At 36.3% G+C, this 27,048-nt stretch overlaps 1 protein-coding gene across 4 annotated transcripts in view; it reads left to right on the top strand.

Moving 5' to 3' along the window:
- SPIDR (scaffold protein involved in DNA repair) overlaps positions 1-27,048 on the top strand; it is a 486,766-nt gene that overhangs the window by 148,091 nt on the left and 311,627 nt on the right. For 3 of the 4 annotated variants that reach the window (XM_045789117.2, XM_087864884.1, XM_087864885.1), the window contains one exon: positions 14,537-14,637. The exons of the other annotated variant lie outside the window; for it this stretch is intronic. In XM_045789117.2, the coding sequence (XP_045645073.1) occupies positions 14,537-14,637 (101 nt within the window). The remainder of the gene's footprint in view (positions 1-14,536; positions 14,638-27,048) is intronic. 4 annotated transcript variants of the gene reach the window in all.

Below are 27,048 nucleotides of genomic sequence, written 5' to 3'. Positions count from 1 at the left end.
TTAGATCTAATCAATGAATTCAGTAAAGTTGCAGAATATGAAATTAACATACAAATATCAGTAGCAGATCCATATATACACTAGCAACAGATTAACAGAAAAATAAATTAAAAAGATGATCTCATTTACAATAGCATCAAAAACAGTAAAATAGGGATAAATTTAACCAAGGAGATGAAAGAGCTCTACCCTGAAAACTATACAACATTGATGAAAGAAATCATGAGGCTTTTGACTATGTTCATTTGTACATTATATATCTGAATAGGATATGGTTCTGACCTTCAGTGACAGTGCTGGTGCTAGATGTAGGCTCCCATGTACAGATGGTTTTAAAGCACCAGCAGGGTCAGTTTGCAGGAGATCAAATGCAGATTGAAAGGAATATCTTTCTGTGAGGCCTGAGCCCTAGGCATTCTGCAGTCGTTGGGGCCCAGAGGAAGAGGCTGCTGTGGGAGGGATCAAATCTAAAGAGTGTGGTGTCCTGGAAGTCAAGTAAAGATGTGTCTTTGAGAAGGAAAAAGGGCAACCAACTGTGATGGATGCTGCTGGGTTGCACTGTGGAGGGCAAGGAATGTGGGGCTTTCTCAGTGTTATGGTTGGGCTAAGCCAGACTGCTGTGGGTTTAAAGAGAATGGAAAAAAGAGAAACTGAAGACAACTTGAATAGAAAATTCTTTGGTGGAGTTTTGCTTTAGGAGGTGTAGAGAAGTTGTTGTTAACTAGAAGGAATGTGGAGATTGAGACTTTTTTTTTTATGGGTGGGAATTATAGCACATGTTGTATATTGACAGCAAAGGTCCTCAGTAGGGGAAAGAAAGGATAACTACTGGTATTGTGTCTGATTTGGTGACAGGAGTGTGCAAATGGAGGGGTATGCTGGGTCAGGAGCATAGACAGTCATCTGTGGACAGGGGGCAGAGTCTCCTCAGATGCAGGTTGCAGGTAGCTATATATGGCAGTGGGAACTCAAGTTCTTTCTGATCACTTCCATTTTGTCAGTGAAATGGAAATTATTTTCATTAGCTGAGAGTAATGACAAGGAGATGGCATTGGAGGAATGAGGATAGAGAGTAGATACATAGTCCTGTAGTGGGGGAGTCAATGGACAAGGGATGTGCATTGGGATTGTTTGGCAAGATAAGGTTCTATTGGGAGTTGTCATTTTGAGTTTGAGATCAACCAGTCAATATGGATTGAACTATAGGGCTGCAAATGTGGAACAGGCAGAGCTTGAGATTGTACAGTGAGTACAATGAAAGTAGTCAATAAAAGTTCCATGTAGTGACTGTAATATTGGACTATGAAATCTAGACCAGGTAAGGTAGGAAATAAGAACAGGCAGGGTGTGGAGTACAAAGAGATGGGGGGTAGGACCAGCCTATTCTAGATTGGGAAGAGGTTGGTCAAACACTTAAAGTGCTAATACTAGAGGCAATAAGCTAGACAGGTAAGAATGATGGGTGCTCAGAATTGAGTTAGTGGAGGGAAGCAATTTGTAATTTCAAGACTTAGAGAATGAATGGGGCAGATGAGTGGCTGAGGTTAGGTGGAGGAGGACTTCATGGAATGGGGAGGCACTGAAATCAACAAGAATGGTAGCCTAAAGCCCAAGCCTCCAAAGGATGGGTGGGACAGCCCTGAAGGTGCCTGCCTCTGGGTAGGGGTTGACTATTCCTCTCCTATGCTTCACAGCTGGAGCATAAGGGAACTGGAAGCCTTTGTGAGGAGCAAGACTGTCTCTTCCTGGCCCTCCCTGTCCACTGGGTGGAAAGGAGGGAAGGGAGGGCAGCTGCAGTTTAGGGTCACTGCCAGTGAGTCCTCAGGGGAGGAGTAAGATGAAAGGAACATTCAAAGAAGTTGAGGACATAGAGTTTTTGCTGAAGCAACTCCAGCAATATGCAAATGATTGTTTTCTTGTGATTTCTAAGTGATAATTAAATGAGGGATGTCTGTTTTGTGGTCATTCCTTTAAAGTTAATGTGTTGAAATATTAAAAATGAGTTTGATGTGATTAGGGTTGTCAGTCTCAGGCATTCAAACAAGAAGACTGTTGACAATAGGAGCCAGCTTTGCTAAACTGGTTTGTTGACCTCCTTCTGAAGCAGGGAAAAGGGTAACATATTTTGATTCATAGGCTGCTTTGTAATGAAAGCACTAGAGCATCATGCATTTAGAGAGGAAAATCTCTTAGCTAGCTGTCTAATAATGATCAAAGAAAGTTTTGCATTAAATATTTGGTTTCTTGAAGTGAACTCTTATGAAAATGCCGACAATACTGATGTCCTGATAATCCTTACAGTAAAAGATCACCAGCTTTTGTCATAGAAGGACAACAGAGTACCTGAGAAATAAACTGCTGCTAAGGAAAACAAAAAACAAAAAAAAACCAGGTGTAAGTAATAGATTTTTCTTAACTAGAATGAATAGACGAGTGATTAAAATAATTGTTGGTTTTTGTTTGTTTTTAACCTGATAATGGCTCACTAGTAAGGATCTAGTTAAGTACTTGTTGGCATTTCAAGGTTGAAGAACACTGGCCCTTTCCCTTGGTTTGCCCCATAGAGAAATATTACTCAATCTCTTTGGGCCTTCTTTTTGTTGTTGTTTTTTGATTTTTATCTTTTTGATTCATTGCTTCATTCTGTTTAAGTCATAACTAATAAAAGTCAATGAAAAATTGGTCTTATATTTAAGTATGTTTTCAATAATAAAGCCATATTTCTCCATTCTTATCATCAGGTTATTTTTTACAATGTCTATCCAACAGAAAGCAAAACTTGAAAATCTTTTTTTTTTTTAAAGGTTTTATTTATTCATTTGACAGAGATAGAGACAGCCAGCGAGAGAGGGAACACAAGTAGGGGGAGTGGGAGAGGAAGAAGCAGGCTCCCAGCGGAGGAGCCTGATGTGGGGCTCGATCCCAGAACGCAGGGATCACGCCCTGAGCTGAAGGCAGACGCTTAACGACTGAGCCACCCAGGCGCCCCGCAAAACTTGAAAATCTTATACTACATTTATTTAAATTATTTTTTCTTTATTTATATAGCTTATTAAAATATTTTAATAGGCTTATTTCCTGGAAATGTTGGAATATTTTTTTTGGGGGGAATATTTTTGAATCTTTATTCTTTTTCACTTCATACTGTTTTTGTAGAAATGCTTAGCCCTGTTGAATTGATGCCAGGAATCTTTTCAGATAGGTTACCAATCAATTTTTTAATATAAAAGATAATTAGAATATCTTAACTTGCTTAGTGAATTTTTTTTCTCCATTGGTGTTCTGAATTTTATCTCTAAGTAACTTTGCTGACTATATTGAAGAGTCGATTTGAGGCTCTGATCCAAGATGGCAATATAAGAACTTCTTGAACTCACTTTCCCCATGAAGACACCAAATCTGTACCTACACATGAAGCAGTTCCTCTTGAAAAAAATCCAGAAACTGAGCAATTCCTATACATTGGATGAATTAGAAAGTACCCACATTGAAAGGGGTAGGAAAGGGTAAGATACACTCCAGCCATAAATCCCACCCTTGGCATACTGACATACAATAGGTAGGGAACTCATAACTCCCTAGTTTTCCATGAGGAGCAAAGAGTTTGAACCCAGCATCTAGCACCCCAACTTTTAAGACTTTCACTGGAGAGATGAACCCCCAAAACACCTAGCTCTGAAACAGGGCTTGTGTCCACAAGACCCCAAGACTAAGGCAAACAAAGAAATAGTTCTTAACCTGGCTTGGACTTGCCATGGTTTTCCCTCCAGGGCTCAGCACAGAGGGAGTATATAACACCCATCTTCCAGTCTTTTCCTGAAAGCTGGCTATTTGTGTACTGTAAAAGCTGCTGCTGCCTGAGGACCAGGCTTCTAATTTAACACACACCTAGGTACTGACTCTCATCCTCCCCAGAGATCAGGGAGGTCAGATGACATCTCTGTGCACACTGTAGATCTTCAGTGTCTCCTAGAGGGTACCTCTCTTGATCTCCTGGCTCTGATGGCTAGGGGGACTTGTGGTTTGTGGGTCCCACAGGTCTGTAGCAAATAAAGAAGCAGATCTTACCTGGTTATCTCTTGAGGACTTAGAGCAGAGGGAGCAGGGAAAAAATGCCCAGCTCCCAGTCTTTTCCTGAAAGAAGTCTGCTTGCATACTTTAAAAGCTGCTGACTAAGGGTTTAGCTTTCAGTCAGCCTATATCTAAGTGCTGACTGAGATCCTACCCTTTGGCACACTGATAGGTATTGGCACCCACAACTACTGGGAGCTACTAAGAGCAAAGAAGGCAGCCTTGACTTCTGCAGAGATTTGAGAGACAACTAAGAGCTCAGGGCAGGCTGAACAATAAGGTTCATTCTCCTACACAAGACCACTCTATGAAGACTGGAAGAGGGGGCTGCTTTACCTAATGCATAGAAACTGAAACAGAGAATCAAGGATAATGAAGAAACAGGAATATGTTCCAAAAAAAGAACAAGGAAAAACTCCAGAATCAGATCTTAATGAAATGGAAATAAGTGATTTGTCTGACAAAGCGTTCAAAATAATAGTCATAAAGATGTTTTCCATGGTTAGGAGAATAATGCATGAACAAAGTGAGAATTTTAGGAGATAGAAAATAAAAGAATGTACCAAATAGAAACCACAGACCTGAAAAGAATACAGTAACTACAGAAAAATTCAAAAGACTAGATCAGCTGGAAGAAAAGATCAGTGAACTCCAAGATTGGGCAGTGGAATTCATCCAAACACAGGAACAAAAAGAGAAAAGAACGGAAAAGACTAGAGATACCTTGAGGGATTTAAAGAATACCATCAAGTGGATGAATATTTGCATTACAGTTGTCCAGGAAGAAGAGAGACAGAAAGGAGCAGAAAGCTTATTGAAGAAATAATGGCTGAAAACTTCCCTAATCTGGGGAAAGAAATAGGCATCTAGATCCAAGAAGTCCACAGAGTTATAAATAAGATGAATTCAAGAGACCCACACCAAGAAACATAATTAAATTATGAAAAGTTAAAGAAGAGAATTTTCATTTTTTAAAAAGATCTTATTTATTTATTTATTTATTTATTAGAAAGAGAGAGAGAGAGAGAGAGAGAAAACACAGGCAGAGGGAATGGCAGGCAGAGGGAGAAGCAGGACCCTGGGATCATGACCTGAGCCAAAGGCAGATCCAACTGAGCCACCCAGGGATCCCAAGAAGAGAATTTTTAAAGCAGCAAGAGAAAATCACCTAGTTATATACAAGGTAACCACCATGGATTTTTAGTCAGTGGATTTTTATTAGAAACTTGGCAGGCAGGCAGGAGTCCCATGATATATTCGGTGTGCTAAAAGGAAAAAAGCTGCCAACCAAAAATACACTACCCAGCAAAGTTGTCCTTCTGAACTGAAAGAGAAATTAAGAGTTTTACACATCTGCAAAAGCTAAAGGAGTTCATCAACACTAGTCTAGGCTTGCAAGAAATGTTAAAGAGACTTGTTCAAGCTGAAATAAAAGGACCCTAATGAGTAACAGGAAAACATGAAAGTATAATCTCATTGGTAAATACAAATATGTAGTTAATTTCAGAATATTCTAATGATGTGATGGAGGTGGGTTAATCACTTATAATATGAAGATTAAAAGACAAAAGTATTAATCTATACAAAAATTTGTTAATGGCTAAACAACATAAAGAGATGTAACTTGTGACATCAAAAACATTGTAGCAGGGGAGACTAAACATATAGAGCTCGAGTCTGCATTTGAACTTAAGTTGTTATAGGTTAAAATAGACTGTTATAAATATAAGATGTCTTATAAGCCTCATAATAACCACGCAGTAAAAACCTGTAATAGGCGGTGCCTGGGTGGCTCAGTCGGTTAAGTCTGTCTTCAGCTTGGGTCATGATCTCAGGATTCTGGGATTAATCCCCACATCAGGCTCTCTGCTCAGCAGGGAGTCTGCTTCTCCCTCTCACTCCCTCTGTGCTCTCTCTCTCAAGTAAATAAGTAAAATCTTAAAAAAAAAAAAACAACAACCCTATAATAGAAAGATAAAGGGAAAGGAATCAATACAGACTATTATAGGAAATCATCAAATTAAAATGGAAGAGACAAAGAAAAGAAGAAAGGAATAACATATTACAAAAAGGCAGAGGACAATTAAGAAAATGGCAATAGTAAGTCCATATCTATCAGCAATTACTTTTAAATATAAAGGGATTAAATTCCCCAATCAAAAGACGTAGAGTGGCTGAATGATTAAAAGAACAAGACCCAACTATATGCTGCCTCTAAGAAACTCATTCATTCCTTAAAGGAGCACACAGACTGAAAGTGAAAGAATAGAAAACAATATTCTGTGAAAATTGTAACCCAAAGGGGCTGTTATAGTTATATCAGACAAAACAGACTTCGAGCCACAAACTATAACAAAACATGATCATTATGTAATCACAATTGTAAATACTTGTACCTACCATAGGAACACTAATTATATGAAGCAAATTTATCAGTTCTGAAAGAAGGCAGAAATACAATATTAGGGGACTACAGCATCCCACTTTCAACAATAGCTAGATCATCCAAACAAAATCATTATGAAAACATTGGACTTAGAGACATTACATCAGATGGACTTAACAGACATTTATAGGACATTACATCTAAGAACAGCAAAGTACACATTCTTCTCATGAACATCTGGATAGATCATATGTTAGACCATAAAACAAGTCATAACAACATAAGAAGGTTGAAATCATATCAGCCATCTTTTCTGACCACGGTGGTTTGAAACTAGAAATCAATTACAGGAAGAAAACTGGAAAATTCGCAAATACATGGAGATTGAAAAACATGCTCCTGAACAACCAGTGGGTCAAAGAAACCACAAGAGAAAAAAAAAAAAAATCTCAATACCAAAGGAAATGGTAATACAATATACCAGAACTAACGGGATGCAACAAAAGTAGTTCTAAGAGGGAAGTTCATAGAGATAAATGCCTATAGTAATGGGAGAAAATATTTGCAAATGACATATCAGATAAAGGGCTAGTATCCACAATCTATAAAGAACTTACCAAACTCAAAACCCCCAAGACAAATAATCCAGTCAAGGAATGTTCAGAAGTCATGAACAGGCATTTCTCCAAAGAAGACATACAAATGACCAACAGACATGTGAAAAAATGCTCCACATCACTCAGCATCAGGGAAATACAAATCAAAGCCACAATGAAATACCACCTTAAACCAGTCAGAATGGCTAAAATTAACAAGACAGGAAACAACATAGTTTGTGAGGATGTGGAGAAAGGGGAACCCTCTTACACTGTTGGTGGGAATGCAAGTGGTGCAGCCACTCTGGAAAACAGTATGAAGGTTCCTCAAGAAGTTAAAAGTAGAGCTACCCTATGACCCAGAAATTTCACTGCTAGGTATTTACCCCGAAGATACAAATGATCTGAAAGGGCACCTGCACCCCAATGTTCATAACAACATTGTCAACAATAGTCAAACTTGGAAAGAGCCAAGGTGTCCATGGACAGATGAATGGATAAAGAAGATGTGGTATATATGTACAAGGGAATATTACTCAGACATCAGGAAGAATAAATACCATTTACATTGATGTGAATGGAAGAGAAGGGTATAATGCTGAGCAAAATAAGTCAATTAGAGAAAGACAATTATCATATGGTTTCACGCATATGTGGAATATAAGAAACAGCACAGAGGAAAATAGAGAAAGGGAGGGAATGGGAAGTCATCAGAGAAGGAGACAGACCATGAGAGACTCCGAACTATAGGAAAAAAACTGAAGGTTGCTGGGGGGGGGGGGAAGGTTAATGGAGGGGGATGGGGTGATTGGGTGATGGATATTAAGGAGGGCACGTGATGTGATGAGCACTAGAGTTTATACACAACTGATGAATTATTGAACACTACATCTGAAACTAATGATGTTGGCTAATTGAATTTAAATTGAAATATTTTTAAAAATGCCTTTAGTAAGAAAAAAAGAAAGATCTGAGATAAACAATGTAACTTTATACCTCAAAGAATCATAAAAAGAAAACAAAATAAGTGCAAAGTAGTAGACGAAAGGAAATAATAAAAATCAGAGTGTCAGTGTATGATATAGAGACTAAAAAGACAATAGAAAAGATCAATGAAACTAAAAGATGATTTTTGGAAGAGATTAAAAAATAGAGAAATCTTTATCTAGATATACCAAGAAATGAAATAAAGACTCAAATGTATAAAATTAGATATCCCAAGAGGAGGCATTACAACTGATACCACAGAAATACAAAGGGTCATGAGAGACTACTGTGAACAATTATACACTGACAAATTGGACAACCTAAGAGAAATAGATAAATCCCAGAAACATACAACATACCAAGACTGAAGCAGGTAGAAAGAGAAAATGTGAACAGATCAATTACTTGTAAGGATATTGAATCAGTAATCAAAAACCTCCCAACAAAGAAAATTTCAGAAACAAATGCCTTCACTGGTAAATTCTACCTAACAATTAAAGAAGAACTATTACCAATCCTTCTCAAACTCTTTCAAAAAACAAGAGAGGAGGAAATGTTTCCAAAGTTATTTTATAAGACCAGCATTATTCTGATACCAATATCAGGGAGAGGCACCATAAGACAATTACAACTAGTATCTCTGTTCAACATACACAAAAATCCCTAATAAAGTTTTAGTAAACCAAATTGGAAAAAGTTTCATACACCATGATCAGTTGGGATTGATTCCAAGGATGCAAGGATGGTTCAACATACAGAAATCAATAAACAAGATATATATACTACATTAACAAAATGAAGGAGAAAAATCATATGAGTATCTCAACAGATGCATAAAATGCTTTTGACAAATATCAACATCAATTCATAAGAAAAAATGCCAATGATTTGAGAGAGAAAGTACCTCAACATAAAAAGGCACATATAATAAGGCACATATAGTAAGGCACATATAATAAGCTTACAACGACATGATACTCCTAAGATGGGGAACAAGACAACGATGCCCACTCCTGTCACTTTTATTCAACAGATTACCAGAAGTCCTAGCCATAGCAGTTAGGCAAGAAAAAGAATTAAAAGCCATTTAAATTGCAGAGGAAAAAAATAAAACCATTTTTTTTTCAGATGACGTAATGTTGTATGTAGAAAACCCTAAAGACTCTAGCAATAAAGTGTTAGAACTAGTAAATGAATTCAGTGAAGTTGTAGGATACAAAATCAATATAAAAAAATCTGTTGTATTTCTATACACTATCCAAAAGAGAAATTAAGAAAATAATCCCATTTATAATTGCATCAAAATATTAAAATACCTAGGAAGAGGGGCACCTGTATGGCTCAGTTGGTTAAGCATCTGACTTCACCTCAGGTCATGATCTCAAGGTCCTGGGATCCAGCCCTGTGTCAGGCTCACTGATCAGCAGGGAGTTGACTTCTCCTTCCCCTTCTCCCTCTGCTCCTCCCCCTGCTCATGCTCTCTCTCAAATAAGTAAATAAAATCTTTAAAAAAAAATACATAGGAAGAAATTTCACCCAAGAGGTAAAAGTACTCTACATTGAAAAGTATAAGACACTGATGAAAGAAATCAAGACAAAAATAAATGTTCTCATAGATAAGCAGAATTAATATTGTTAGTATGTTAATACTGCCAAAGCAATCTACAGATTTGTTGCAACCCCTATCAAAATTCCAATTGCATTTTTCACAGGAATAAAACAATTTTAAATTTGCATGGAACCACAAAAGACTTTAAAGAGCCAAAACAATCTGGAGAAAGAAGAACAAAGCTGGACCTCACACTTCCTGACTTCAAGCTATATTACAAAGCAGTAACAATCAAAACAGTATGGTACTGGTATAAAAACAGACATATATTTCAATGGAACGTAATGGAAAGTCTGGAAATAACCCATGCATATACGGTCAATTTCTTTGTGACAAAGGAGCCAAGAATATACAATGGGGAAAGGACAGTCTCTTCAATAAATGGTGTTGGGAAAACTGGACAGCCACATGCAAAAAAATGACACTAGACTGTGATCTTATACAATACACAAAAATTGACTCAAATGTACTAACGATTTGAATTTAAGACCCAGTACCATAAAACTCTTAGATGAAGACATGGGGGTAAGCCCATGACATAGATCTTGGCAGTGATTTTTTGGATTTGGTGCCAAAAGCAAAGGCGACCAAAGCAAAAGTAAACAAGTGAGACTACATCAAACTGAAAAGCTTCTGCACCAAAAAAGAAAACCGTTAACAGAATGAAAAAGGCATTCTTCTGAAAGGGAGAAAATATTTGCAAATTATATATCTATTAAAAGACTGATATCCAAAATACATAATGAATGCCTACGACTGAGCAAAAACAAATAAACAAACAAACAACCAAAACAATTAAAAATGGGCAGAGGAACTGAATACTTATCCAAAGAAGACATACAGATGGCCAACTGGTACATGAAAAAGGTGCTCTACATCACTAATCATCAGGGTAATGTAAGACAAGATTCAGTGAGATATCAATCATATCTGTTAGAATGGTTATCATCAAAAAGATGAGATGTGGGCACCTGGGTGTTTCAGTATGTTGAGCAACTGACTCTTGATTTTGGCTCAGGTCATGATCTCAGGGTCATGAGATCAAGCCCTGTCTTGGGCTCCGCAGTCATTGGAAGTCTGCTTCTCTCCCTCTATCCCTCCCACTGCTGTGGGCATGCGTGCACTCTCTCTCTGTAAAATAAATAAATAAATCTTTAGGGAAATTAAAAAAAAAACGCGATAACAAGTGCTGGTGGAGATGTGAATAAAACAGAAACCATGTGCACTGTTGGTAGGAATGTAAATTGGTACAGTCACTGTGGAAAACAGTATGGAGGTTTCTTAAAAAATAAATATAGAACTATCTTATGATCCACCAATTCACCATTCAGTAATAAATCCATAAGAAATTAAAACAGGATATCAAAGAGATATTTGCACTCCCATGTTTATCATAGCATTATACAAAATAGTGGAAACAACATAATCTCAGCCAGTGGATAAATGGATAAGAAGATGGATGTGTGTGCATGCGCACGTGCACTCTCTCTCTCTCTCACACACACACAGTTGGGAGTCCTGCCATTTGTGACAACATAGATGGACCTTCAGGGCATTATACAAAATGAAATAAGCTAGACAGAGAAAGGTAAGTACTGCATGGTATCACTTGTAAGTGGAATCTAAAAACAAAAAAGAAGTCAAACTCATAGAAATAGAGTAAGAAAGTGGTTGCCAGGGGCGCCTGGGTGGCTCAGTCATTAAGTGTCTGCCTTCAGCACAGGGCGTGATCCCAGAGTCCTGGGATCGAGCCCCACATCAGGCTCCTCTGCTGGGAGCCTGCTTCTTCCTCTCCCACTCCCCCTGCTTGTGTTCCCTCTCTCGCTGGCTGTCTACCTCTGTCAAATAAATAAATAAATAATCTTAAAAAAAAAAAAGTGGTTGCCAGCGCCTGTTGTGTATATATGGAGAATGTGGTAAAAGGGTACCAGGTATAAGATGAATAAGTTCTGAGGATTTAAAGTAACATACAGTAATGGCTACTACCTTTGAGCTTTGATATGATTTAATAGTTTTTCAGATTGAAGAACAAAAAAATCTGATGTTAGTTTAGAAAGAAAAGTAAAACACACTGACTAATGTTGTTAACATTGTACTGTACAATTGAAATTTGCTAAGAGAGTAGAGCTTTAATGTTCTCATACGCACATGCAGAAGTTAAATATGTGTGGTAACAAATTTGTTAATTAACTAGATGGGAGGAATCCTTTCACAATGTATATCAAATCACCACAATGTACACTTTAAATATCTTAGTAAATCTGTCAGTTATACTTCAATGGAACTAAAAAAAAAAAAAGTTAATTTCCATGTATATAAACAAAGCCTTCTTGAACTGCTTGCATGACTTTTTTTTTTTTTTTTTTTTTTTTTTTTTTAATGTGGTATAGGGGGCACCTGGGTGGCTAAGTCAGTTAAGCAGTTGCCTTTGGCTCAGGTCATGATCTCAGGGTCCTGAGACTGAGCCCCAGGTCAGGCTCCCTGTTCAGTGGGGAGTCGGCTTCTCCCTCTCCCTCTGCTGCTCCCTTTGCTTGTGCTCTCTCACTTGCACTCTCTCTCAAATTAATAAAAAAATCTTTAAAAAAATAACGTCGTATAGGTTTTTACTAGAATTATGATTGTTGAATAGAAGTCATGGTGTTTCCATTCCTAAGTTTTGTTGCATCTGATGAGAATTTCTCTGGGCGGATTAGAGCAGAGATATTCTGTGAAGCATCAGCACACCTCCTAATGACTAAAAGCAAGCTCAAATGCTGATTCTATCTTATGGCTCGAGATATTCCCACATGCAGAGAACTGTTCTACATTTATTTTTACTCTATCTTTTTACTTTTCATCTTCTAATTCCTACAGTTTACTTGTGAGATTCTACAGTTTACTTGGGGATATGGCCTTAACCGTATACTGCTTTCAGATTGCATTTTGTCTTTTTTTCTTTTTTCTTTTCTTCACAGTTGTAGGATTGAAAACCAGCATTTGACAAATAGCTATCTAGATCATTGTACAAAGAATACAGTGTTTTGCTTTTTTTCTTGTGTTTAGTATGAGTTTCTTTTTAAGTAGTACTAAGAGGCAGTAGATGCATCATTGAAGCTAAGCTTATGAACTCTGGAGCCAGACTGCCTAGGTGTGCATCCAGGTGTGCCGCTTATCACATGTCTCATCTTGCACAGGTGTTTAATTTCTCAGTGCCTCAGTTTATCATGTGTAAAATGAAGATGGCGATAGTACCTACTCTTATAATGTTGTTTAGAGAAGGTATATAAATGAGTTACTTTCTGTAAACAGAATGATATGAAGCAGAGCTTATACATATATTAAGTACAGATAGACATATATAAAGTAGAGGTTCTTCCGCATATTTGTGATTATGAGAATTTTAAATATATATATGTATATATATTTATATTTATACACTACACAGAAATAATAGTGCCATAGGAAAATAGGTGTCTATAGAAAAACAAAGTAGGTAGTATGATAATACACATAATATGTATAAAAATAAGATCTTTCAGTCATTTCAGTGAAAGAACATAGGGTGCAAGTAAAAATCATAAAATCAGTAACACCAATGACTACTATTTCTTGAAGGTTCAAATGCTGGGCACTATGATAAGTCTTTTCTGGTTTCAACAACTTATTTCATCATGTGGCTGGTTATGTAATATTGGAGAATTTCCTTAACCTCTCTCTAAGCTTTGATTTTTATCATCTATTTGGTAGTTATTGATGTTTATTCTTTCTTAATAAAGGTATATTATTAGAAAAGTGATCTCTTTTTTCTATCTTCAGCATATTATCTATGTACTGAAATGATCAGTGAGCTGATACATGTATGAGATAATATATATGTAGCATGTGGTCATAATGGTGGTTAACAACTGATCCTGATTTTTCTTGAGAGCACAGATGTGTTAGGAGCTGGTGACTTCTCTGTCCCTAGGTAGTTTACTGAATCAAAAATATTTGTATATATATGTTCGTATGTATTTATAATATACATTTCAATGAAGATACATATTATATATGCTTTAATATATGTTAATATATTATAAGCATTATATTATGTTAATATAAAATACTTATTACATTATATTTATTATATCATATAATATATAACAATGTAATGATTCTATAACAGTGTATAATTATAATATATAAATATTAGTATAATAATATAATTATATTAGTGTAATAATATATAGTAGTATAATATTATATATATTATTCATTGATGGGTAAGGATTTTTGTGAAGTATGTCCATTTTTATGAATCATCTTCCTGCCATACATGGAAGTTTCTTTATATTTTTTTTATTTTTATAATGTTGGTATCCTTGCTGTGTGCTTGTGATTAATACTCAATTGTCTCTGTGGTCCAATTAATAAACCCATACCCAAATTTTCTTATTTAATGTTCTGCCTATCAGCAGTTTGCAGGTTTTATTCTTGACTACAATTCTGACCACAGTTTAATTTATATGTTTTGTCAAATTGTGAGGTGAGCAGATTGTGAGGCTCCCCCATGGCATGGCTCATTGCCTTCTGTGCATCCCTGGCACCTAGCACTTTGCTAGGTAGAACAGGAAAGATATGATCAGTATATGTTTATGGAATAAACTAGGAAAGAATAGAAAGAAAGTCAAATTGATCTGAGAGTAGTTTGTATTTCTAAGAATTGAGGAACTGACCTTCCAAGAAGTCTTAAAAAAAGGTTACTGATCTAGGAGGGTTGGCCTCTAGGAAGACAATTTAATGACAGATAAGTTAGAATTTGTATGTTCTATCTATTTGTCTCTGGTTGGAGAGTATAAAATATAAATATTCCAACTATTCTGAAACATTTCTTTTAACTAACTTAATACAATATAATTCATTAAACAGGGGCAGGCTAGCAGAAAGACTAAATAGCCTGCAGAATCGAGAGAGATCGGCCATTTCTTTGTGGAGACATCAGTGTGTTTCTTACCAAAAGACACTCTCAGGTAAGACCTGCACTGAAATCTGAGACTGTGAGTAAAGAATGTACCAGTTGAAAGTATTTTACATTAAGATATATAAATTTGATCATTACTATTTTCATGACATTTTCTTTTTCTCCAGGTGTCCTTTAGGTCTCACAAATTGTTCTGAAAGAGGAGTCCATTCTTTAAGGTCTACTGATCCCTCCCTGTAGAACTTCTCACAGTTCGATAGAAGACTATTTTTTTTATCTGACTTGGAGGGTGCTGTATTAGGCCTTTCTTTTGTTTTATCTTTTGCTGTATCTGAAAGCCAGTAGCTTTCAAACTTTTGTGACTGCGACCCTTAGTAAGAAGTACATCTTATATCTTTTCCCAGTGCACACATGCCTTGCATGCACACATACACACACACACACACACACACACATATACCCCTGAAACATTTTTATAACAACACTAACCTTAGTAGGTATGATATACTCTTCATTCTCTTATTTTTACCATAATCCTAGTCTCACTAAATTGATGTAGTTCCCTTCTAATGAATTGCAAAATGTAGTTTGAAAGTTGATACTACAAGGAAGTGACTGAAAATCTTGTTTCTTAACAATTGTTTTGATATTAAAAATATTTCATATACCTAGAAAAGCTTCCTTTCCTTTCCTGTGAGACTGATTTCTTCCTGAATGGTCTCTCCATCAGGAGGTGGGGAAGAGGTGGGTGGGCATGGTCATCTATTCCAAATCTATTAGTAGTTTTATCTCCAGGGGGATCCTTGGAATGGGCATTTTAATATGCTCACAGGTTATTTTGGCAAATGTTAGCATGCAAAATAGAACAGGAGTGCTAGATAGAATACTCAAGTAGTATGTTGTCAACTCTTGTGCATTTTTCTGGAAGACTTTTTAATTCTGATCTCATTTATTATCTTTAAAATACTTACCAGCTGGCAGCTGGCTGGCTCAGTTGGTGGAACATCTGACTCTTGATCTCAGAGTTGTGAGTTTGAGCCCCATGTTGGTTATAGAGATTACCTAAATTTAAAAATCTTAAAAATAAAGTAGGGGTGCTTGGATGGCTCAGTCACTTCAGCGCCCAACTCTTGGTTTTGGCTCAGGTCCTGATCTCATGGGTCGTGAGATCGAGTCCCACATAGGACTTCATGCTCAACAGGAGTCTGCTTGGATTTTCTCTCCCTCTGCCCCTTCTCCACTTACTGGCTCTCTCTGTCTCTCAACAAATAAATAAATCTCAAATAAAATAAAATAAAATAAAATAAAATAAAATAAAATAAAATCCTTTCCAGCTATCTTTTAGCAACTGTCTTTTCTCTTTCACATTCTTGTATTAGAGTATTATAATATGTATCAGGATGACCTGGTAACTATGACCCAAGAATACTTTTTTGTTACATGGTGCTATGAATCAGCCTGTTGTTACATTTATTAATTTGTATCTTGTCATTTTTTTAAAACAAGGATTATATTAAATAATCATCTTTACAACTCATTTAATCAGTCAGAAAGCCAAGCATATATAAAAGTTGACAAGTTGTATTACTTAGGGAAGTCAGTAATACTCTGGCTTAAGCCCAAAAAAGAATTTAATAGTGCTTATAATTGAAAGCCAGAGGGAGGAGATTTTATGCTTCAGGCATATTGGTCTGAAAAGGTTGTCAGGTCTTTTCCATGTGGTAACTCACAGGTTCAAATCCAATAAAAATAATGTTTTCTTTTCCAGTCTTTTACCAGAAATTCTGAAGTGATTTTCATTGATCTACTGAGACATGTATCCCTCCTTGAACTAATCAGTGTTGAGGTAGAATATAATAAATAGCGCGATATTAGCCCTATGATTAACTTGTGATCTTTTTCTTTTAAGACTTACTTAATAAAAATTAACAAGTACCATTTGTGGTTTAATAATATGTTATCTCATTTTAATAATCTTTCCTGTTCTATTTATATTTTGGTGCTCTTTCATGTTCTCCTATTTATAAATACTTACATATATATACTTAACCTCTCAAATATGAATGTCCTTGACTTGGAGTGATCACTTTCTCCCATAATCTATTCACCTCCACCTCTAAGTAGTTCTGTTTAACTTTGTGTCATTTTGAATTTAGTTTGGGGTTCTATGCATTAAAAATTTCTTTTGTTCTACTTGAACCAGAAAAATATGGCTTTGCCACCTACGTTCTCAAACTTACTCTTCGTTCCTGTTCTGCTTTTGCCTTCCTTCCTTTGAAGTAATCATATAAGAGAATAGTAAGCTTGGATTTCTTTTTGAGTGGATATAAATATTTAAGTAGGTTTCAATGAGGCAACTTTTATTTCTTAGTGATATAGATCGGCTTTGTATTGAGAAGTTGGGATGGGGTCATGGGCTTCCTAGTCAGCGGGGAGGCTGCTTCTCCCTCTCCCTCTGCTGCTTTTCCTGCTCATTCTCTCTCTATCACTCTCTTTCAAATAAATAAATAAAATAAAATGAATTAAAAAAAAAGAAAAAAGTTGTAGATCGAATGAATGTATGGTATAGATGAGTAAGCCCAGGTTTGAGGTTATCTCTGTAGTCCATGTTCTTATTCACTAATCTATGTGGACCTTCATTAGATGATCTGTTTGGGCTGGAGAAAGTTAGGATTTAGGAAGGCAAGTGATTAAGGAACCAGCAAAATTAGAAATATTGATACAATGTAATTTTGTTTTGGGAAAATGTCGTCTTTCAGTGTGAAGGTCCATATCACATTCTTGAGAGAGCACTATTTTAAGGAGCTTAGGACATAAATTTGAAGGTTCTGAATCATGAATCTTGTGTAGGATACCCTGAAATCTTATGATTTTGATAGGGAGGTGGCAGATTGTCTTCTTAATTATTCATGTTAATATATACTAGAAGTCATTCTACGTTGTTGTCCAGGCTTCTCATTACAGTGAATTGACCAAATTGTCAAGCACAGAGTAGAATGAGTATCTTCTGGAAGTTGGAATAGAAAAATACCAAGTCAAACAAGTGTGACTGTGTGCCTGGAATGAAGGGGGGAAAATAAGACCTTTATTTGGCTCATAAACACCAAATAGCTTATTTGGAATGTCCCGTATAATTTGGGGATAGAGGGTATATAAATTATACCATGAATAAAAGACAAAGGCAAAATGAAACAAAAACACAGAGCCAAAAATGAATCCATTACTTTGGTATATGAATGTGCCTATCTCCAATGGAGTTTACTTTCTTTTGTTTTGTAAGTAGATTCCATGCACAACCTGAGGCTCAAACTGACAACCCTGAGGTCAAGAATCATGTGCTCTACCGACTGAGTCAGCCAGGTGCCCTTCCAACAGGTTTTTCTTTTACAAGTCCGAACATTTTTTAGATGTGGATTTTATTTTTCATTTCTTTCTTTTAGATGAATTTCTTATTTTTCAGGTCTATTACATCCTCTTCTTGGTGTCCTGTAATACATTGTGCCGTTTTTCTCATTCCTTTTGATATAATTTATTATAAACATGTATTAGGAAGAAAATTTCACTAATTTGTTTACTTTGTGACCTGGCAGAAAAAGCTTTTTCTTTCAGTTTACAAATTTATGTTTTCTTATTTCTACATATTTATAGTAACTGAGTAAATAAAAGAAAAACTTACAAATATTAAATAGAGGTAGCTTCCTCTACCCCCAATCCCAAGGGTGAAAATTTAGTAAATAGCTGAGGTTTAATGATGGATTTATTAAAATATCTATGTTACTAATCTAAATGCTCTGAGCCTCTTAATTTCCCTATCATAAGTGAGTGTAACAGTAGTATCTCAACTATTGAGCTTGTGCTAACAATAAATTTGATACTTCATGGAAGCCACACAGCTGCAGGACAGAGTCAGCACTCAGTAGATGGTGAAAATAGAGACACTGAATTATTCTGAGGTCATTTTCATACCAGATCTAATAGTTCAGAAGCAGCCAAAACCAGCTTCTCCTCTTCCTTAGGGTTTGGATGTAACTTTGGGTTTACAAGTATTGAAGTCAGAGTTCCATTTTGTTTCTCACACATGGAAGTGGATTGTTCATCTTAGGTTAGTTTCGACTGAACAGGTGAATACATCGGGCTTGGCTTTCCCTTCTACTAATGGGTTTACCGGAAATCTAGAAATTAGTAATTTTATGAACCACATTTTGGTTTTTGGTTAGATATTAAGTATAGCATATCTCACTCCGTCTATATTTCCTTCATACATGAGAAGAATGGTTTACAAAATTAATATGTAGATTGTAATTATTTACTTGAGGCCTTTCTTCTTACATTTGTTCCAATTTGAAGAGTATTATCTAATTAATCCATAGTGAGGAAGGATGTGAACTTCCTTATTGATTTGAAATGTTTGAGTGATTGTCTCCAACACATTTTTCTGCCCTTTTTGAAAACATTTTATTTTCAGATAGCTATAGATTGACATGTAACTCATGCAGTTGTAAGAAACGATAATGATTTTCTGTACCCTCCACCTGCTTTCCCCCAACAATGACATCTTTCCTAACCAAAGTATGATAGCACAGCCAGAATATGAATCCAGGATACAATTCACTGACCTTATTCAAATTTTACCAGTTTTACATATACTTGTGGGTTTGTGTGTATGTGTGTGTGTGTTTATGTAATTTTATCATGTATAGATTCAGCTGCCCACCACCACAGCACCACAGTCTGGATACAGAATCGTCCATCACCACAAGAATCCTTCATGCTACCCTTTTACAGCTACAGCCAGCTCTTTTCTACCCTCCTCTCTAACACCTCACAACCAGTAATCTGCTCACCACATTTCCATAGTTTTGTCATTTCAAAAATGTTGTTATCAATGGAATAATATGGTGTGTAACCTTTCAGGATTGGCTTTTTTCACTCAGCATAATTCCCTCAAGATTTATCCAAGTTTGTATGTATATCAATAGTTAACTTCCTTTTACTGGTGAGTAGTAGTCCATGATGTGGATGTACCAGTTTGTTTAACAGTGAGCATGCTGAGGGACAGTTTGATCATTTCCAAATTTGAGCTATTACAAATAAAGGTGTTATGAACATTAGTGTACAAGTGCTTGAGTGAACATAGGTTTTCCTTTTTCTGGTATAAATGATCAGGGCAGCAATTACCAGGTGTTATAATAAGTGCATGTCCAGACGTTGTATGTTAATATCAAATATTTCAGTGAATATTTCTAACATAACATAAAAATTTCTTTAACACCTTTGCTTTGCGGATTTTAATTTTTCTTTTCTTCCCTCATGTATAGCTTACTTTTCTGAGCTATTTTATAACTCCCACTTATACCATTTAATAATTAGTTTTGTTTTCCCTGTTTGTACCTTTGAGTACATTTCAATGTAAAAGACATATCTCAAGGTTCTTCAAACTTGAATGAATTTTAAATGTGTGCCTATTTCCTTAGCTATTGTTTTTTGTTGTTGTTTTGTTTTTTGTGATTATTAAGGAGGGACTGAGGTTGGCTGTTTAAAGAGCAGAGAGAGGTATGTGTGCTGCACATGAATGCTAGTGTAGATGGGGGTGTGAGTTGACAGGCAGAGAAGAGGGGGCCAGAGACCTGACCACTTAGGGCCTGGAGGCCATGATTGGGTTTTCTTAAAATTTGTTGAAGTGTAGTTGACATATGTTATATTAGTTTCAAGTGTACAACATAATGATTTGGCAATTCTGTGCATTACTCAGTGCTCACCGTAAGTGTAGTTGCCATCTGTCACCATACAATGTTATTACATTATATTGTTAACTATACTAACTATATCCCCTGTGCTGTACTTTTCATCTCCATGACTTACTTATCTTATAATTGGACATTTATCCTTCTTAGTCCCCTCTATTTTGTCCACTCCAACCACTGGCCCACCTTCCAGAGTGATGCCTTAGAAATACGCATTTTGAAATGTGGCTGTGGAATAGGGAATGAATGATTATAGAGGCAAAAATATTTCCTAGATTTCTCTTCAGGAGCTATTCAATTTTTCTTCTTCCTTTTTGAGAGGAAACAGTTTTCCAATACTGCTTTGTGATGGCCAGTTTTTATTACGTGATATCCAAAGCATTTCACGTATTTGTTAACCCATTTAATCCTCACGATAACCCTTCCAGTTAGGTCTTCTGATACTATTTAAAGATGAAGAGAATGCGAACAGGCACAGCCCTGTGTGTCTGGCCAGCAGGTAGCAGAAGCAGATTTGCATCAAACTGTCAGTGGCCTGTGATCATAGCCCATCTTGTTCTAGGTAGATTGTTGGGAGGCAGATCCAGGCCAGCACTGAGAATATATGCCTGTGTCATGACTGAGTTCTGGAGACATGAGTATAGCAAAGTCTGTGCCCTGGTTCCATTGTCCAACCTGTGTTTTAGTAAGAGCATGACAGATATTTTCACAATATGTTTGATATTTAAGTTTTTAAAACCAGAAATAGTTAAGTATATTCTTAGATGGACAAAACCTGTGAACTCCTTGTATTGCTTAGGAAGAGAGTAAGGGGAAAAAAAAGGAAAGTGAAACCAAAAAAAAAAAAAAAAAGATGTTCTTAAGATAAATTATTTTTCACTATGAGATTTTTGTTCTGAAAAGTTCACTCTATATTTGAAAAAGATTATTGGGGAGTGGGGAGAAACAAGTAAAATCAGTGAAGTGCAGTAGCATTTACTGGTGTCCAAAGCAGAATTCTCTCTGAATTTTCTTTTTCCTCAACTTGGGTCTATCAGATATGTTGAGAGTGGTCACTGAGCATGTGTGTGTGAGTTCTCACTTTGGAACACCTGTTTGATATGCCTGAGAAGGCAAAAATAATGTAGGTTTTCTGTGCATGTGTATGTGTTTCAAACGTAATAAATAGGTTGTCTTGAGCTTAGATTAGTATTACAAAAGCAAAGAATGAACTTAGTTATTCATATTGATATTTGTATTTAATAGCTTTTGTATTAGGATTTTTATATTTTTTTGTGTTTTGCCACTGGGTCATGGTGAGTTGAAATTTTGAAGTGTAGGCCACAAAATATTATAACTTGTATAATGCCATTCTCCCACATTGCTCAACAGCATCTTCATACTGCCACCAGGGAAACCTTGCTTTCCACTTAACACCACTAGCCAGCCCCTCAGGACCTCTCCCCAGTTAGTTGGTATAATGCCCGTGCTGGTTCACCTAGACAAGGTACTGAGGCTCCTTAAAATTCACAGAGTTATTCAACTGCCAGACTCTTTTAGATAATCATGCACTATGAGTGTATCTGCTTAAAGTAAATATGTTCAGATTTCAGGAGTTCTTATTTTCTCTTTTCTCTTATTATTTTAATTTCCTAGTCTCTGCATTGAGAATAATGATTTCCTTAACTTTCCCACCATGATTTTTACAAAATTATATTCACTGCTTATTGTTTTTCTTATGTCACATTTTATTACACATGTCCCCTTCAGTGGTTTTGTTGGTTTTTTTTTTTATGGGGTTTTTGTTTTTATTTGTTGCTCTCTTCTCTTCCAGAGAAGAGTCTCTGAATTTAGGGGAAAAAATCTGCCATTTGTTATTTTTTCTTGGATTTCTGAATACCAGACTTGAAAGTTTTTTAGAAATGATGCAAATAGGTGAGACTAGAGTTCAGACTGATGCAGATAATATAAGTGATGGCTCCCACTGAATGCTTCTTCCTGCCAGGTATTGAGTGAGGCAGTGCTTACACACTTCTTCATGTCACCAGTCATCTCCAGAACCCTTGAGAGCTGCACTATGCCTTCCAGATCATGAAAGTACCCAGAATGTTCTGTTGTTAGTCCGTAGAATCAGAAATTATTTGTTAAATGAAGAAAGCTGATTTGGGAATGGGAGACAGGGCCACTACTTTTTAAAATCCTGTTTTCCCTGCCTGTTGTTAAACAATATGGGGTGGGGTTTTTTTGTTTGTTTGTTTTGGGGAGCTTTTTTGGATGTTTAGGTCACTTCAGTTAGCTAATTGAAAACATTGATTCTCCTTTAAGTTGTATTGTAAAAGGTAAACAACTAAGTAATACGTAGTGTCTTTTTTTATAAAATTGTCCTGTACATCATTTATGCAGATGAAATTTTTTTGTGCCTGTATTTCTACGTTTCTTTTCTTTTTTTTTTTTGTTTTTTAAGATTTTATTTATTTATTTGACAGAGAGAGAAAGCACAAGTAGGGGGAGCTGCAGGCAGAGGGAGAAGGAGAAGCAGGCTCCTTGTAGAACAGGGAGCCCAATGTAGGGCTCCATCCCAGGTCCCTGGGATCATAACCTGAGCTGAAGGCAGACGCTTAATCAACAACTGAGCAACCCAGGTGCCCCTGTGCCTATATTTCTGTTTTTGTTTTAGTTGTATGAAATACATGTTCTTTTTCCATACTCCTGCTTTGCTGATGCTTAGAATCTCATGGTGGAGATGAATGGTTGCAGGAGAGGATCACAGATAAGGAGCTAGACAGGTAATTGTTTATATTAATTCAACAAGTCCTTATTGAGGGACTACTGTGCACCATGAATAAGCAAGATCTGGTCACTGCACTTATAGAACTTCAGTTTTAGTGGTTAGATGATAAGCAAAGAAAGAATATAGGTGCAGGTTGGCATAGTAAAGAATTTCTTAGAGGGTGAGGGTGGGCACTACACTAGACAGGCCATGGAAGACAGCTTCAGAGTTACAGTGGGTACCTGCAGCCTCTGTGTTCTAGGACAGATTGTCAAAGGAAGATGGCTAACTAATTATGAGATATTGGAGGCTTTGTTCTTTATTAATTTTTGCCAGAAAAATTATATTTTGTTTAACTGAGATTTTGAAGGCCCAATTTTTTCCTGTTTCTATCTTTTCCCCAGTTTCATTGAGAAAAGCAATGTATCAGTTTAAGGTGTACAGCATAAATATTTGCCATACAAATATCATAAAACGATTCCACAGTAAGTTCAGTTAACATGTATCTTCTTATATAGATATAAAAAAATAGAAAGAAAAACTATTCTTTTCTTATGATGAGAACTATTAGGATTTACTGTTTTAGCATTAGATGTAGTCACTTTTGTAGGTTACATCCCTAGTACTTATATATCTTAAAACTGGAAGTTTATGCCTTTTGATAATCTTCATCCAATTCCCCTTACACACACACACACACACACATACACACACACGCACACGCATGTGTGTGCTTGCTCCCCTCCACCTCTGGTAACGACAAATCTGATTTCTTTCTCTGTGAATTTCGGTATTTTTTTGTTTTTTGTTTTTTAATTTTTTTTAGATTCCACATATTAGTGAGATCATACAATATTTTTCTTTGACTTATTTCACATAGTATAATGCCCTCAGGGTCCATCCATGTTGTCACAAATGGCAGGATATTTCCTTTTTATAGCTGAATAGTATTCCATTCATATATATATATATATACACACACACACACATATATGTATGTATATCCATTGTGTGTGTGCGTGTATGCATGTATCCATTGTACACATGCGTGTATACACATGCGTGTATCCATTAGTATTCCATTCATATATATATATATATGTATGTATATCCATTGTGTGTGTGCGTGTATGCATGTATCCATTGTACACATGCGTGTATACACATGCGTGTATCTATTAGTATTCCATTCATATATATATATGTATGTATATCCATTGTGTGTGTGCATGTATGCATGCATAGATATACATATACACATACCACATTTTCTTCATCCATTCTTCTATTGATGGACACAGGTAGTTTCCATATCTCCACTATTGTAAATAATTCTGGTATGAACATGGGGGTGCAGATATCTTTTCAAGTTAATGTTTTCACTTTCTTTGAATAAATACCCAGAAGTAGAATTGCTGGATCATATGGTATTTCTATTTTTAATTTTTTTTTAAAGATTTTATTTATTTATTGGAGAGAGAGAGAGCAAGTTGGGGGCAGAGGGAGAGGGAGAAGCAGACTCCCTGCTGAGCAGGGAGCTCAAGGAGGGGCTCGATCCCAGGACCCTGAGATCATGACCTGAGCCGAAGGCATACCCTTAACCAACTGAGGCACCTAGCCACCCCTCTATTTTTAATTTTTTTGAGGAACCTCTGTACTGTTTTCCACAGTGGTTATACCAATTTATATCCCCACTAACAGTGCACAAGGCTTTCCTTTTCTCCACATCCTTGCCAGCATTTGTTATTTTTCTTTTTGATGCTAGCCATTCGAACAGGTGCGAGGTGGTATCTCACTGTGGTTTTGATTTTCATTTCCCTAGTGATTAGTGATGTTGTACATCTTTTCATGTGCCTGTTGGCCTGAATAGCCCATATTTGAAGTGTTTTTCCTTTTGTGCAAAATCATTATAATTGAAGGATTTCTTTACATTAGTATTGAGGCCCAATAAGAAGCAGTTTACTTAGTATATATTATATTCAGGCAGTGAAATATAATAGTACAATTTAAACCTTTGGAAAATCCAGGATGCAACAGAATTTTTATTTAAATGCCCTTTTACCATGTGAATATTTCCTTTGCTTAAATTAAATTTTGTGTTGAAACATAACACAAAGAAAAAAGACCAGGAAACATAGACGTGCAGCTTAACTTGTACATATAAAGTAAATACCACTACAACCACCATTACTCTTATTATTCAAGCTTTTATTAAGCAACATAAATGCTTCCACCACTGACACAGCTGTCTGACCCTGTTATAACATTATAATTAATTTTTTCTGGCTCCTTATTTAAAATAGTAAACTTTATTCTTTAGGAGGAAACAAAACAGTATTTTGCACTTGAAGATGTTTTAATAATGTCTATAAAATTTTACTTATTGAAGTGCTTTTTGGAAAATCAGAAGAAACACCAAAACCAGAAGGAATAAAGTATATTACTCCTTAGGAATTGTAGAGAGAATGACTACAGTGAATTACTCCTTGAAGAATATTTTATTTATACAATTTCAAGAGAAATTGAAAGAATCCATATACTATTCCTTGTGCTGATGATTAACTATAATAAAATACTCAGGATAGTGTTGTGGAACAACTCTAACTAATGGTTTTAGGCTTTCTTCACATTGTATAACAGTTTGGTAGTATTAGTAAATATTATAAAATACATTGTAGAAAACCATTAACAAAGGTTATCATTGGCAAAGGTGTTGAGGAGTGACTGGGTGGCTCAGTGAGTTAAGTGTCTGCCTTCGGCTCAGGTCCCGGGATCAAGTCCCTTGTCGGGTCAGGGAGCCTGCTTCTCCCTCTCCCTCTGCTGCTGCCTCTGCTTGCGTGTGTGCTCTCTCTCTCTCTCTCTCAAATAAGTAAATAAATAAAATCTAAAAAAATAAAAATAAAGCAAAAGTTGTTGGGACAGGATTTCTTCTATAATAGAAAATAATTTATCAAAATCAAGCATACTGCTTTTATAATTAAAGAAGAAGGGAGAAAAATGTGAAGTAGCAAATAGCACCCTGGATTTTACTTATGAACTACTAAAACGTGCACCATTGTATCAGCAGGTGAATAGCTCAATAATGAGCCTGGTTTTTCCAGTGAGGCAGGTTTTCAAAAGGCAGAGTATAAGGTGTTGTTTGTCCTTGATCATGATCAGCTATGAACAAGCTCAGAGGCTTGGTTTTGTAATCTCTAACACTACAATTTCCCATTAGGCACTCCTCCTGGGGCTCTCCTTGTTACGGGCACAAACCTTACACAGGCATTTCTCTGCTCCTGATGCAAAGGATGGCTGAGATTGGAAGAACACTGGCCCTGAGGTTACCCACTGCCCCCAGAGTCCCTCTGGCCAAGCCCAGGAGTAGTGGCTGCAGGACCTGAGAAGTAGGGTACCATTGACCTTGTTGAGAACAGGCAGCCAGAAATATGGCCCCTGCCTCTTTCTCATTGCTTTCAAGGGGCCCCTCTGAGGCTGGGGAACCCCTGAAAATGGGGTCATTTTTCAGACTCACTGAAGAGAGGAAGAAGGAATGTCAGGGCCAGCATTTTCTATACAGAAACAGTGGTGTGAGCAGGAAGAAGAGTCAAGAATCCCGTGTGGATATATGTGTGTCTAAAAGACCTACCTAATTTCTTTGCTGCAATATTTTCTCATAATTAAAGAATAATTTGGGGTAGAAAGTGTTAGGCTGATTATTTCTACCAAAGCAAGTTGATTGGCAAATTGAGAGCCATTTATTTAGATGAAAAATAATTGTACTTACTAGTACATATGATTTCATCTAAGTCTCCTGTAGCTGTGTTTTTAAAGTTAGGAAAGAGAGTTGTGGTGAGCTGTTCATTTAATTTGTCTGATTTTGGGCAATATTTTGTGCCTTTTAAATATTTTGTTTCTGTAGAAACATAGGGGATTTGGGGCATAATAGGACAAGTTTATAAAACAATGTATGTTTATTTAGTTTTAC

This window comes from Ursus americanus, chromosome 9 (assembly GCF_024610735.1).
Source record: "Ursus americanus isolate L20-20 chromosome 9, mUrsAme1.1.p, whole genome shotgun sequence".
Lineage (NCBI taxonomy): Eukaryota > Metazoa > Chordata > Mammalia > Carnivora > Ursidae > Ursus > Ursus americanus.
Note: the sequence above shows the minus strand (reverse complement) of the source record. Positions and strands in the feature narration are given on the sequence as shown.